Source organism: Oreochromis aureus, linkage group 11 (genome assembly GCF_013358895.1).
Source record: "Oreochromis aureus strain Israel breed Guangdong linkage group 11, ZZ_aureus, whole genome shotgun sequence".
Lineage (NCBI taxonomy): Eukaryota > Metazoa > Chordata > Actinopteri > Cichliformes > Cichlidae > Oreochromis > Oreochromis aureus.
This window is the reverse complement of record NC_052952.1, coordinates 25,829,452-25,843,049: the sequence shown is the minus strand read 5'-3', so window position 1 is coordinate 25,843,049 and position 13,598 is coordinate 25,829,452. Positions and strand designations below refer to the sequence as shown.

The 13,598-nt window shown below is 40.6% G+C and overlaps 1 protein-coding gene across 1 annotated transcript; it reads left to right on the top strand.

Annotated features, from left to right (window-relative positions):
- Positions 1-147: 147 nt before the first annotated feature.
- Positions 148-13,338, top strand: mtf1 (metal-regulatory transcription factor 1). Its single transcript, XM_031740721.2, has 11 exons — positions 148-221; positions 1,445-1,972; positions 5,565-5,803; positions 7,066-7,197; positions 7,449-7,522; positions 10,111-10,244; positions 10,725-10,802; positions 11,013-11,115; positions 11,202-11,860; positions 12,117-12,186; positions 12,844-13,338. The coding sequence occupies exons 2-11, from the start codon at positions 1,508-1,510 to the stop codon at positions 13,320-13,322; spliced, it is 2,433 nt and encodes an 810-aa protein (XP_031596581.1). The 5' UTR covers positions 148-221; positions 1,445-1,507; the 3' UTR covers positions 13,323-13,338.
- Positions 13,339-13,598: the final 260 nt, after the last annotated feature.

The window sequence follows — 13,598 nt, the reverse complement described above, 5'->3', positions numbered from 1 at the left end:
CTCCAAATTGTATTATTTGCTAAAATAAATCAACACTATATATAAAAGAGAAACCCCTCCCCTACAATCATCTTATGGAATTTTTTAATATTGTTATTTAGCGTTATTTCCCATAATTCATCACGAATGGCTGCGAGCCTGTGACGTATGGCTTTCTAGGGAGGGGATAGGAAGAAAGTGGTCAACATCCAAAGCATCGGAATAAGGATTAAAATTCAGAGGTAAATTTATTTTAATGTCATTTCCTTCTAGTCGATCCACTTAAACCTTGGTTTGCTACTTTATCACCGGGCAAAATGAAACTGACCATCTTTGCAGGAACGACGAGTAATATCGACAGTAAACGTTTATCGTTAGCCCCTTAGCTTAGCAATGAGCTAAAGTGTTGCTATCCAGCGAAGCTATGCATGTGTAGAGAAATAAGTGGCAGCTGACTTACCTAGCTTTTGGCTAACTAGCTCCCATTTAGCTTTCTCTGGCTTACGAGCTGAAGAGAATAACACTAAAGGTATGTAACGCCAGATGCAAAATAAGCAGCCTACGATTAATTTACAGCAGCTAACCAGCGACGTATCAGGCTGGAGACGATGTAATCATGATATGAGATCAGATATCCACCAGAATGCTAGCATTGTAAAGCTAACAACCTCAGTACTATGACATTAAGTTGTGAGAATGATATTGTTCAGTCAGCTAAAGGTTAACCTTGCAGCCACTGAGTGCCTATAAGGTCACGCTTATGTTTGGAAACTGCGCTGCATTGTGTGCGTAGCCATGTAAAAGTTCACTGACATCGTCAGTGTAAAGTGACAGCTTTCATACGTAGCATTTAACGTTATCCTTTAGAGGTAGCCTGATGAGTTTTGATTGATGAGAAGTCACCGAGTAGCTAGGGCTAAGCACCAGCTATCTCATGACTTCTGTCATTGGAGTAAGAAAGTTCCAGATCGCGATGTGTAGCTTTAGTTTCTGTGAACAGGGTTGATGTCTCTTAGTAAGCCACTACTTGCGGGGATTTCAGTCTGATGTGTTGAAGAAAAAAATTAACTGCTTTTGACTGACACCCGCAAATCCGCTACATTAGGGGGCGAACGTGTTTAAAAGGGACATTTAATGTAGTCAAAAAAAAAACCTATTCTGCCAACAGCACACATAGCTGTGGCTCTGTCTAGTTATTTGTTGCCAAATGTTCCTGTCTGTCAGTGTGGGGCTACATAGTGACAGCTGATATAGTTTAACTGGGCAGTCCTAGTCAGATCTGCTGCTGAATCACTAAACGCTGATAAATATATTCAGTCTTTATACTGGGCTCAGATATGAGAAACTATGAGTTTCTGCTCAACAGTGTTTGTTTGTTTTTGTTTTTTTCCAATTAAAATTTGTAATAATTCAGCTGAGCTATACAACCTAACAGCGTAAGTGAAGTAGCTGCTTTCTTTTTCAGGGTGAAACATTAAGGTGTGAGAGTGCAGTCCTTCTTGCCAAGGAAGGAGAGGCATCAGAGACCATGAGTGAGAATGGCCCTCATACGGAGGCGCCTATGTACTTTGAGGTGGAGGTGGCTCCGCTGGAGCGGGATGACGAAGAAGATGACAAGATCCACTTTGGCAAAGACGGTGACCTAATTGCTGAACCTTCGTCATCCTCTGGTCGGGTCTATGACCGCACCACGGTCCTCATTGAGCGGGACCCAATACGACTGGATGAGGAGGGAGAAGAGGAGGGTCACTGTGGAGGGGATGAAGATGGAGTCACCTTCCTAACAGAGGGAGAGGGTGATGGAGATGAGGAGGAGGGCTCTTTGGCCTTTATGACTGACCCAGATGGGATGTCACAGGGTTATGTGCACCACACAATTTCTCCTGACCAGATCCAGTTCACAATAAATCCAGGGTCCACCCCAATGCCACGAAACATCGAGGGGGCTACGCTCACCTTGCACTCTGAGTGCCCAGAGACCAAGCAGAGAGAGGTGAGCATAAATAAGTGCATCTTGTCCAGCTGTTACAAGACATATGCTTGTTTGGTTATCAGAGGCTCCTCTGATTCGCTCTAAGGTAGTGCACATGTATGATTGATTGCAGTGATTGCTTGTCTAAGCTGTTTCAGTTATTACAACAAATTGCTCTGCAGAACAGCAGATGGTTTAAAGATTTCATCCTCTAATAATATAGTGATCATTTTTTTAAACTTGCTTTTGTCTTGGTGAAAAATGGTGTGCAGTTGAAAATATGTCACTGTGCTTCAAGTTCTTTTAAAGGATCTTCTCAGCAACTATGCAGAAGTTGCCATCCTGTTGCCTTCAGCTGCAACCTATCTTAATTAGCAGAGATGAACAGCATAGTAAAACCATCTGATAGGAAGTTTGCACCTGTTAACCAGCAGGTACCTAACATAAAAGTCAGGGAAGCACATTGGGGAACAACATGGTTCTCTTTCCTGTCTTTAATGATGATATATAGCCTACCATTTCCCATAAAGAAAGGCATCACACGTAGCATTACATCGCTTGACTCAACATATGTTATTAGCTTTTTTTTGTAAAGCATAAAACGTATTTAACCATTTGCGTTTTTCTTACAATCTCAATTCACAAAATGCTAGGACACTGTGTAAAATTTAAGAAAAAATCAGAATGCAGTGATTTTTAAATTCCATACGCACATATTTTATACATAGTAGAACATAGAAAGCATATCAAATATTTAAATGTAGAAAATGTGGTATTATATGTACCACAATTTATAAGTATAATTATGTAGAATGAAATTTTTTTTCTTACTTTTTCACCACATAAAAAAAGAAAGAAAATTTGGAACAGAGCCATCTTTACCACTATTATGATCCTTTCTTTTAACAGTAGTCTATAAACATTTGAGGAGAACAGTTGTGGGACATTTGTGAGAGAAATGTTGCCAGATTCTTGTCTGATACAGGATTGTAGCTCGCAATAGCTGTATATTTTTAATTGATGAAAGGTCTGGACTCCAGGCAGGTCAGTTCATCACCAGGACTCTTCCACTTCAAAGCCATGCAACAGATGCAGTAGCATTGTCTTACTGAAATATTTAAGGACTTTCAAAAAAAAGAAATCATCTGGGTAAGAGCATATGTTGCTCTAAAGCCTGTATAGACCTTTCAGCATTGTCTTTCCAGATGTGCAAGCTGTTAATTTCATAGGCTCTAATGTATCCCCCACACAATCAGAGATGCAGGCTTTTGAACTGAGTGCTGATAACAAGCACGTTGGTCCCTCTCGTCTTTAGAGGTTGCAAGAAAAATGAGGATGCACAGTTAACTGTGATCACAGACACGGATTTCTAAGTGTTCCTGAGTCCATCCAATAATTTTTGGTCTTCTCCCTTGCACACAGAGATTTCTCCAGATTCTCAGAATCTTTTGAGGAACAATATTCTGAAATTGTTCCACAACTTTTAGGTGCAGATTTTTGCAGATTGGTGATCCCCTTCCAGTAAAGAGAGGCAACTTACTTCTGAGTAACACTGCCTCTCTATGATCCTCTTCTTGGTGTTGGCCTTTTTTAACAGTTCATCTGATTGACTGCAAAGTGTTCAAAGCCGTTTTGTTGCCCCCATCCTAATGTTTTTACGAAATAGTAAAATGTCTATTTAAACATTTACTACGTTTTCTGTGTTCTATAGAAGTTACACAGAAGTTTTTGCTCATTTTACACAGCAGCAAGACTTGGAATTGGGGTTGTGTAAAAGTTATATAGAACAATAGAATTACACTTAAAACTGACTGCAAACAATCCAGAGTAAAGCATTATTCCTGTATTGTCTTGATCATGGTATTTTCATACAAATCATATTGTGTAATGAAGATTAATATACTAGTAAAATTTGATTTTGTTATCTTTAGATGGGTGTGGTGCTGGAGCAAATACCTTATTATTTCTGCATATTATTGGCAGAAACTTTGCTTCTTTTGTAGCCAGTTTTGGTTTGAACAGTGAAGTTAAGTCAAGGTATCGGTAATAGACTGATTTATTTGTTAGCAGTGTCAGCCCAGTTTTTTTTTAACCCTGAGAGAATTGTATTGTCTGTCATTAACCATCATTACCAACTGCAATAATAACAAATATCTAAAGAAAAAAAAATTAAACAACCCTCTGAACTTAAAGACAGCTATAGATTTCTTGCAGCAGTATAGAAGCACACTGGGATCATGTGTACGTGTATGACTTCATGTCACTTCTGTGAAATGAATTTATATTTGTATTGCACAACAGTACAATATAAAGTGGTGCCACACTGTTTTGCAGGCCTGGAATCATAAATGAAGACATTTATTCGTTGTGTTTCACATCCTCTTTTTTTTAGTGAAAAGTAGTTGCTGACACAAGTGTGAGAAGACAGCGGGTTGTGTTTGTGAAGTCATGTGCATGCAGGTCTTTGTAATATGTCAAACAAAGCAATTATGAAATATGAATCCCCGTGGAAAGCGTGCACTGGGGTGTGGATGGTTTGCCCAATATTTGTTGGCCATGCTAAGCACTCCTCTTTCATAAACCATTTAATTTGTAATAGAGTGGTCTCTTCCACTATGCGTGTGGGAAGCTGAAGCATAAAGTGCTCCCTTGCAATGAGCAAATTCACAGTGTGGTGGAGTCACAATGGTGTGGGAGATAAATGCAGATCTGAGCTGCCAGCTTTAGCAGGGTTCTGCTGTGGGTTTGCGTAGATATTTGCTTAACAAATGATCCCTGCCACACACTAATAACCAAACTGAATGGTTTCAGACTACCATCGCTCAGATTAGTGTTTGTCAGAAGGGCCGAAAGCTAAGTCAGCTGTGTGTAACTTTCCCTGTATCACAGTTGTGATACTGGGTGTCTTGGACTTCTGCAAACACTGCAAGGTTGCATGAACATGCTGCGTTTTCTCTGATGCATCTAATATTCTAATAATCTCATTTGCCTTGCTTCGATTTAAATTGGGCTACAATTCATTTTTACAAGAACACTAGAAGGATTTAGTTTTGTAAATGAGGTAATAGCAGCAGAGTAAAGAGAGTCTCTTGTTGAGGAAGCCAGCCACAAGCTTTCTCCTCCTGGTTTTGTGTTCAATACACTATAGAATTTTTCTAAGTAGAGACTGGGCTGCTTTTATTCACAGTGCCCCCAGGATATTTGTGTGAGAGCAGAGCAGGAGACTGCCCCACTGCAATGGACATCGGTGCTGTGAAACAGAATTGGAAGGAGTGTATTGCATGGGGGGTTAGTCATCACTGATGTCCTTTATGTTCACCCGCTTTGTGTACTGATGGGAGGTTGAGTCATTAAGTTCAAATCCTATCCGAAAGGCCACTCTGAGTCAGACTGTCACCTCATTCAATGGCAGGGCTGGTTATTATTATTATTTCTTAGCTGGATTTACTAATTTCTCCCTGTGTTATTGTTCAAATGGTGTTGTTAAATAAAGTTAAAAGACAGATTAACAGATTTATTTTTTTTTTAAGATATTTGATGCAATCCTTTTCTTAGCACCAGCATTCTTTCACTGTTTTAATTCCACTTACCATTTTTATTCTCTCGCTTTCAGGTAAAGCGGTACCAGTGCATGTTCGAAGGTTGCACAAGGACGTACAGCACAGCAGGAAACTTGCGAACACACCAGAAAACACATCGGGGCGAGTACACATTTGTGTGTAATCAGCAAGGCTGTGGAAAGGCCTTTCTCACCTCTTACAGCCTTAAGATCCACGTCCGTGTTCACACCAAGGAGAAGCCATTCGAGTGTGACGTACAGGGCTGTGAAAAGGCATTCAACACGCTGTACAGGTGAACCTTTTTTGTTGTCTTTCATGTCTCATGTTGCTTTCTTTACATTGCTGTGGAAACTTGAAGTTTATATAAAGTCACCTTTATCATCACTGAAGGTTCCATTTCAGTTTTGTTAGACTTGATCAAAAGTAGGTTAAGTAAAGATAATGAGACCTAAGTGTTGGGGGCAGTAGACAAAGCGTGATGCAGTAGATGTTTTGACACAAAAAATGACTTGAGCGACTCGGGACTTCTTTAACAGAGAAACATATTTCAGTCATTCTGTCAGGTCTCTTGTTTGACCACAATTTATATCAGATGTACAAATCAAAGGACATCCAAGTATGCAGTTTGCACTGTTTCAGTAGCAATGACGTGTCTGTGGCTTGATGCTGCTGTGCCATCGTAATCATCGTAAGCTACACAGGGCTTAGAGCTGTTGAGATTCCTGATCCAACTGCAGGTTTTTCTTTACATTGTGGATCGCATTAGTGGTTCGTCATGGTTTGCTTCGCATAATCAATCTTTGCATCAAAATAAAATTGGTTTTCCTCATTCACTGAAACTCCATGCGTTTCTTAGAAAAATGATAAGAAGTATGAATTTAAAAAGAAAAAGAAATTGCATCAAAACTTAACAGAAAATAGAATTAACAGAGCACTGCTTTCCCTTTTACATTGTGCTACATTCTTGGTTATTAATACATCTTTGCAGACAAGTAAGCGTTTATTCACCATTTACCTGATCTTAGTGCATCTCCTCGAACAAAAAATCTTTCATTCCATTTATTGTATCTGCATGATGGATGCCAAAAAACACTCTTTCCCTCCAACGTTTACCCAAAAGTATGTGTTTATTAGACACTTAATTTTCATATATGATTTGTTCTTGGGTAAAATCTCTTGTACTGAATCCAAAGTATTTCCAAACAGCTGATGATGATCCATTTTAGGGGACAAGCTCTTCATGTTCTCTTGTGCCAGACATTTTTTGATTTTTGCTGTATATCTGGTCTTTTATGTGGTGTTACTCGTGCAGACCAGTCCAGCACTGCACGCTGTGTTGTGCAGGGCACAGCTGTGATTGTATCACCATTTAAATGTGAGAAGCCAAAACTCATGATCAAGGTTAAAATTCTATTAATAGCCCCATTCTTCATCTGACTCAGCTCTTTTTTTTTTTTTGAATTAAATGAAACCGAAGGCTGAATGCCACTGCGTTTACTTTGTCCCTCTCAGAGTTTCCCATTGTGGTTTAATGAAACACTATTTTCTCTGCAGGCTAAAAGCACACCAGAGACTTCACACAGGCAAGACTTTCAACTGTGAATCAGAGGGATGCACAAAGTACTTTACCACCCTCAGTGACCTGAGGAAGCACATTCGCACACACACTGGGGAGAAGCCATTCCGGTGAGCATTTCCTTTGTCACAGCAGGTTTAATTTACTCCTAGTTAAGGATGAAGGAACTGCTGTACAAAACTTTGTGTATTTAAATTTTACTTGTCTATGTTAACTGTTCGTTTTTCTCCATATAACGACACAGGGGGGGCAATGGGTCATGACTTTAATCTAGAAGGATGATGAAATCCAGCCTTTAAAGTTTATCACTTTATGTTTACATTTGATCTCACACTGTTTTTTTTCCTGTTTTTGCTTTCAGGTGTGATCATGATGGCTGTGGAAAAGCCTTTGCTGCAAGTCATCACCTAAAAACGCATGTACGGACTCACACAGGTATACAGTGTTCTGGTTCACCTCAATTATCTAGGGAAGCTTCAACAAAGATGTATTTGTTTTTATTTCTTCCTGATTTCCATTTCCATTGTTCCCCAGTGCCTCCCATGTGTTGTCTGTTTAAATAACCTAACCTGAACCATCTTTCCTTCAAACAAAAACATATTATAATTGCTTTGTCTTCCTTTCAGAATTAGAAATTGGAAAAAAAAAAAAAAAGCAATAATTGAAAATGCTCTTTCCATGTGTGCTTATATTGATTGAACAAAAGCTTCCAAATAAGACCCACCCCCCAGATGGACAGCTAAGGCCAAGCTCTTTGCTCTAATGATTGCATGCTTGTTTAGGGCAGGTGAACATCTTTCCTACATGCCAGCTGTCAAACACACAGACAAATAATAGCTTCCCATGTATTTGGTGTTTTTTTTTTTTTTGTTTGTTTTGTTTCGTTTTGTTTTTTTTCCCCCTTATATATCAGTATAGTAGATCATGTTCACCTGGACAAGGAATAACTTGAATTGGCTTATGCTTTGTGTTGTTGAAACAGAAACAATTACATGTACAAGAACAAGATGTATCAGTCACTATCAGGATATTAAAATCCAGCTACAAGATTCATTGTACTGTGTTTGTGTCCATTTGGCTGGATTTTGCATATTCAGACTAAGGAAAAAACAAAAGCATGTAGCTTAACAGTGATGACACTGCATAGGTAGGATACTGATTGGGTAATGGTAAATTGATTGGCATTTATATAGCCCCATAAAGTGCTATTTAAGTACCAATGTAACACGATTGGTTGAAAAGGGGACTTTACTGGAAACAAGAAAACCACCACAAAAAAAAACTTCTAAGATCAAAAATACACCATGAAAAGCACAGACATTTCTTCTGCAAGTGGTTTCACTTCAGCAATTCGTATGTTAAAACTTCATGCCTGGCTGATGCACCAACAGCAGCACATGCAAGAGTAGCCCACAGATTTGATCACAGACTTTGTACACTGCCTCCATCGAAAAACAGAACTCTCTGCAGAGAGATGGGCCATCCCGACTACCAGCAGACTGCGAAGGTGCTCGCCCTGCTGGCACATCAATTCTGCTTAACTGACCACTCAAAGCACTTTTAACTGTAAGCTTCTTTCACCCAGTCACATACAAGAGCTTTATTCTATACCTAACCTACACCTTTTCTAATAATCACACACACCATATCTTGCCCAAGGACACTTAAGCATGAAGCTAGGGAGCAAACCACTGACCTTCCCCTTGGTAGACTACGCGTACCACCTCCTGAGCCACAGTTGCCTCAAGGTTGAAAACAGGACAGTTTTCATTATTTGAACGTTTGGTTTTGCTTTACTACAAACACTTTTGTATATTTTGACTTATTTTGTCTCTGGCAGCGACTTAGCTTAAGAACCAAGAATTCTGCTAACACAAACAAGAGTAGCTCATATTAAGAGTTGTTTCACATATTTCTAACACTGCCCCCTGGTGACAGTACATAGCTATAGCGCGTGTAAGTCTGCAAAGCTATAGTAAGAGCTGCAAAGAGCTGATTTTATGGGACCCCTAACTTCTGAATGTACTTCCTCCATTAAGAGCCTCGGTGTTACTTTTGACAGTGCTTTTAAATTTGATAAACAAATCAGCTCCGTAGTCAAGGCATCTTTTTATCACCTACGGATTTTAGCTAAAGTCAAGTCCTATCTGTGCAGGAACGATCTAGAAAGGGTGGTCCATGCTTTTATTACTTCACGGCTGGACTACTGTAACTCCCTTTATGCTGGTTTAGATCGTTCCTGTCTGCATTGCCTCCAACTGGTGCAGAACGCTGCTGCTCGCATGCTAACCGGTTCCAAAAAGAGAGACCACATCACTCCGGTCCTCTGCTCTCTCCACTGGCTCCCAGTTGCTTTTAGGATTGATTTTAAAATTTTACTGCTGGTTTTTAAGGTTCTTAACGGTACTGCACCTCCTTACCTGGCAGAGCTTCTTAGCATTTACTGCCCCAGGAGATCTTTGAGGTCAGCAGACTTGATGCTTTTAGATGTTCCCAGGTACAGATTAAAGACTAGGGGAGAGAGGGCTTTTGCTGTGGCTGCACCCAGACTGTGGAACAGTTTACCCCCCCACATCAGATTCTCCACAAGCCTAGGAACTTTTAAAACTGCTCTTAAAACTCACCTCTTTTCATTGGCTTTTAGCAAGGTTTAACCTATTGTTTTAATTTATTGTTTTATCAGTGAGGTATTTTATGTACTTGTGTTTTATAGTATTTTATATTTGTATTTTATTGTACAGCACTTTGGTCAGCCTTGGTTGTTTTTAAATGTGCTTTATAAATAAACTTGACTTGACTTGACTTGCAAACAGCCATGCTGTTCCCTTGAAATTTTTATATTATTGTGACAAGAGTAAGGTTGACTTTTTAAACCATACGAGTGTATCATTTTCTTAATCAAGCTGCATCTTAGAATTTTTATTACTTTTTCCTTTCAGGAAAGATATAAAAAGTAAATAATAATCAATAAATTAATCGGTCTCATTCTGTATTTTCTGCCTTTGTCTCTGCTCGTTCTATAGGGGAGAAGCCATTCAACTGTCCTAGTGACGGCTGTGAGAAGACTTTTAGCAGCCAGTACAGCTTGAAGAGTCACATCCGGGGTCACGACAAAGGACAGTCCTTCAGCGTCTCTCTCGCCCATCCACTCTCTGAAGTGAGTCACAGCACAGCGTCTTGTCAGAGTGTGGGCACAGTTGGCACAGTCGTCTTGTTCTCCACGAACAGCCTCAGGGCTACATAACACTGTGCTCCTCGTGCCATTTACTGTATGCCGTGTTCTGAAGTAAAGTGCTCTTTTTTTTGGTTGCTTTTCACATAATAAACATTTGTGTTATCACTTCTCATATCTCAGGTATTACTACATGGTACATTGACTTTCTACAGAGCATGTCACCATAAAACTAAAGTATTTAACGTTTCCACTTATGCAGTGGCCTGTGTTAACAATGGCAAATGTTTATAGACCAAGTAGATTACATTGTTCTTTCTTTAAAGGAATAGTTGTTAATTATGTCATTATCTAATGGATTACCTTTTATGGTAAAGCCTAGATTTTTACAGTAGCTTTCATTTCCATGACTCAGCACTTGTAGTGGCTACTTTAATCAGGGACCTTTTGATCTCTTAATTGCAGGATGCAAATCACTCGCTGTGCCTCAGTGACTTGAGCCTCATCTCTACAGACTCAGAACTACGAGAGAACATTCATAATGTGAGTTTGAACTTTATTTCACCTTTGTCAAACAGACACTGTGTTGACACAGTAGAGGAGCTGTCAGGATGATCAGCGAGATGTCAGTTAAAAGATATTTTCACTCTTCAGTTGTTTTTATATTCACTGTATTAAAATGTCAAGGTTAAAACAATATATTCACTGAGTGCAGTTTTTTAAAGGCTTTTGTTCATTTAAATTTTATTGCAGGCTCAAAATTTGGACCTCAACAATACGACCCCTGTGAAAATCTTTGAGCTTATGTTCCAAAGTCCTGAAAATAGCATCAGCCAAGATGATACCCATCTCGGCGGTAAGAATTTTTCATTTAAAAATCTACCTGTTTGGGTTTTCTTCTTAAAGTTCTTGTTCCGAGAGTTTTTTTCCCCTCTTTAACAGAGAGCCTTGCTGAGCGCTTCAGCTTGGAGACTCCCACCCAACCGGGAGTGACAGAAACCTCGTCTCTCATCTCTTTCTCTGTCAATCCTACCTCCTCATCTTCTTGTTCACAAAACGCTGCAGTCATGGAGGCTTCTTCCCAGCTCAATCAGAGCTCTTCCTCCCAGACCTCCACCCCTGCCTCCATCACTGCAAATGTCAGCACAACACAGCCTCCTGCTTTCATGCAGCTCAATGGGCCTCAGCAGATCTCAGATGTGCCACAGGCTTCTGTCCGGCCACAAAACCACGTCACCCCCCAGCAATATGTGGCACTGCCACCAACATTCCTACAGCAAGATAGTACTACCCAGACCACTCCACTACCACCACCCATTGCTACGCCTGCTCCTGCCCCCGCACTGACTGCCACAGCACCAGGTCCTGGTCCTGCTGTTGTTGCAGCTACCACAACAGATGCTCTAGCACCTGTGGCTCAACCTGTGCCTTTGGCCAACAATCCTGGTCCAAACTCTGGCCCTGGTCTGGCAACCACCCCTGCCACTATCACCATAGCACCCACACAGAACCTGCTGCAGCCCAGCTTGGTCATGTCTGACCAGAATCTCCAGTGGATCCTCAGCAGTGCCGCCAACAGTCAGCAGAACCCAGAGCAAGCAGTGAGTAATGATCCCACACAGTAGAATCTGTTCTCCTCTTCATCAGTATGTTCATATGAGAAAATAAGCTAGCACAAACAAACTATGAAACTAGGTAAATAAAACAGTAGGGAAAGTATGGCTTTTAATTCATACACAGTCCATCCCCTTTTGATACGGTCTAAAAGAAGGAAAAAACATGGTGTAATCATCTTGATAATACTCATATTTATCGTTAACCCTTTTGAACTTTGGTGTTTTTTTTGTTTATTCACAGCCACATCAAGGAGCTCCAAAAGTGGAAAAGGTTTTCTTCACTACAGCCATACCAGTGGGAGGTAATGCTGGTAAGCCACCATGAAACGAATCTTGTGCTGTTGACACTGGTCAAAGACTAAGGAAATCATACATTTGTTTTGCCACTAAAATACTTGGGTTAATGACGATTAGTTAAATAGTATGCAATAGTTACTAGGAAAAGTATTTGGCAATATAAACACAGAGTTTGAGGAAGGAAATGGCAATCTCAGGCTGAGGCTTGATAGTAACCAGCTTTCATTTTTGCTAAATTGTTTTTCCGCCTAATTAAATGCAACGTTTATGAAGTGGGGAGGAAAAAAGTAAGATTCCCTGAACTATGTGGGTTTTTTTTATTAAGAATTCCCCCCAAAATATTAATATAAATTGACAAAACAGGAAATGGGGGAAAAAAATGCTCTAATTGGCAAGTTGAAGTCAAAGATTTTTGCTTTGTTAGTGATTGCTAGTGAATTTACAGCTCTTATGGTATGCTTATGGTCCTTAAAAGAACCACTGCCAGGTTTACCAGATGATGATATGTTTGCATCAAAGTTTACAGTTCATGTTGCTGATAGGAACGTGTGGTCACCTGATCTAATGTAATGTTTCCATCCGTAAATATTGACTGGGTACAATCAGACACCACTATGGTTTTGACTAATTTCTTTGCATTGGCCTAATCAAATGTTATGCTTCTGTTATAGGTAACTCAGTCCAGCAGATCGGCCTCAGCCTGCCAGTCATCATCATCAAACAGGAGGAATCCTGCCAGTGTCAGTGTGCCTGCAGGGACTCTGCTAAAGACAAGAGTGCAAAGAGTGCCTCTTCCATCGTTTCAGCCCCAGCACAGCAGCAACCACCAGAGCCCCCTCCCCCGCCACTATCAGAGCCTCAGCACCATTCGGCAACTTCATCTTCCTCATGCTGCCCCCCCAAGTCTTCCTCCAAGGTGGGTGAGGTGACACTGGAGGCCCCCTCTTCTTCTTCTTCTTCCTCCTCCACAGCTCAGACTTTCTCCACAATAGTGAGCAGCACTGCCACCAACCCACCCTCATCTGACGGGTTAGCCAGTATGGACGTCTCAGACTTCCTCTCCCTGCAGAGCCCTGAGACAGCCGCCAACATTGAGGCTCTGCTGCTGGTCGCAGATGACTTCAACATGGCTACTGATGGCAATCCTTAAAAGAGCTGCCTTCGGAGTCTGGCACCATGTGTTTGTCTGTTGCACCCACTCACCCACAAGCGTCGATTCCACCCACACCTCGAGTCACTCTCCCAAGTGATGCCTCTTCTTTCACCCTATATAGCGTGTGCATTGAAACCCCCCTGTACCTGCAGTGCATTCTGCATGGCACTGGGACACGTATAGTATACAGGTCCTTCTCAAAAAATTAGCATATTGTGATAAAGTTCATTATTTCCTGTAATGTACTGATAAACATTAGACTTTCATATATTT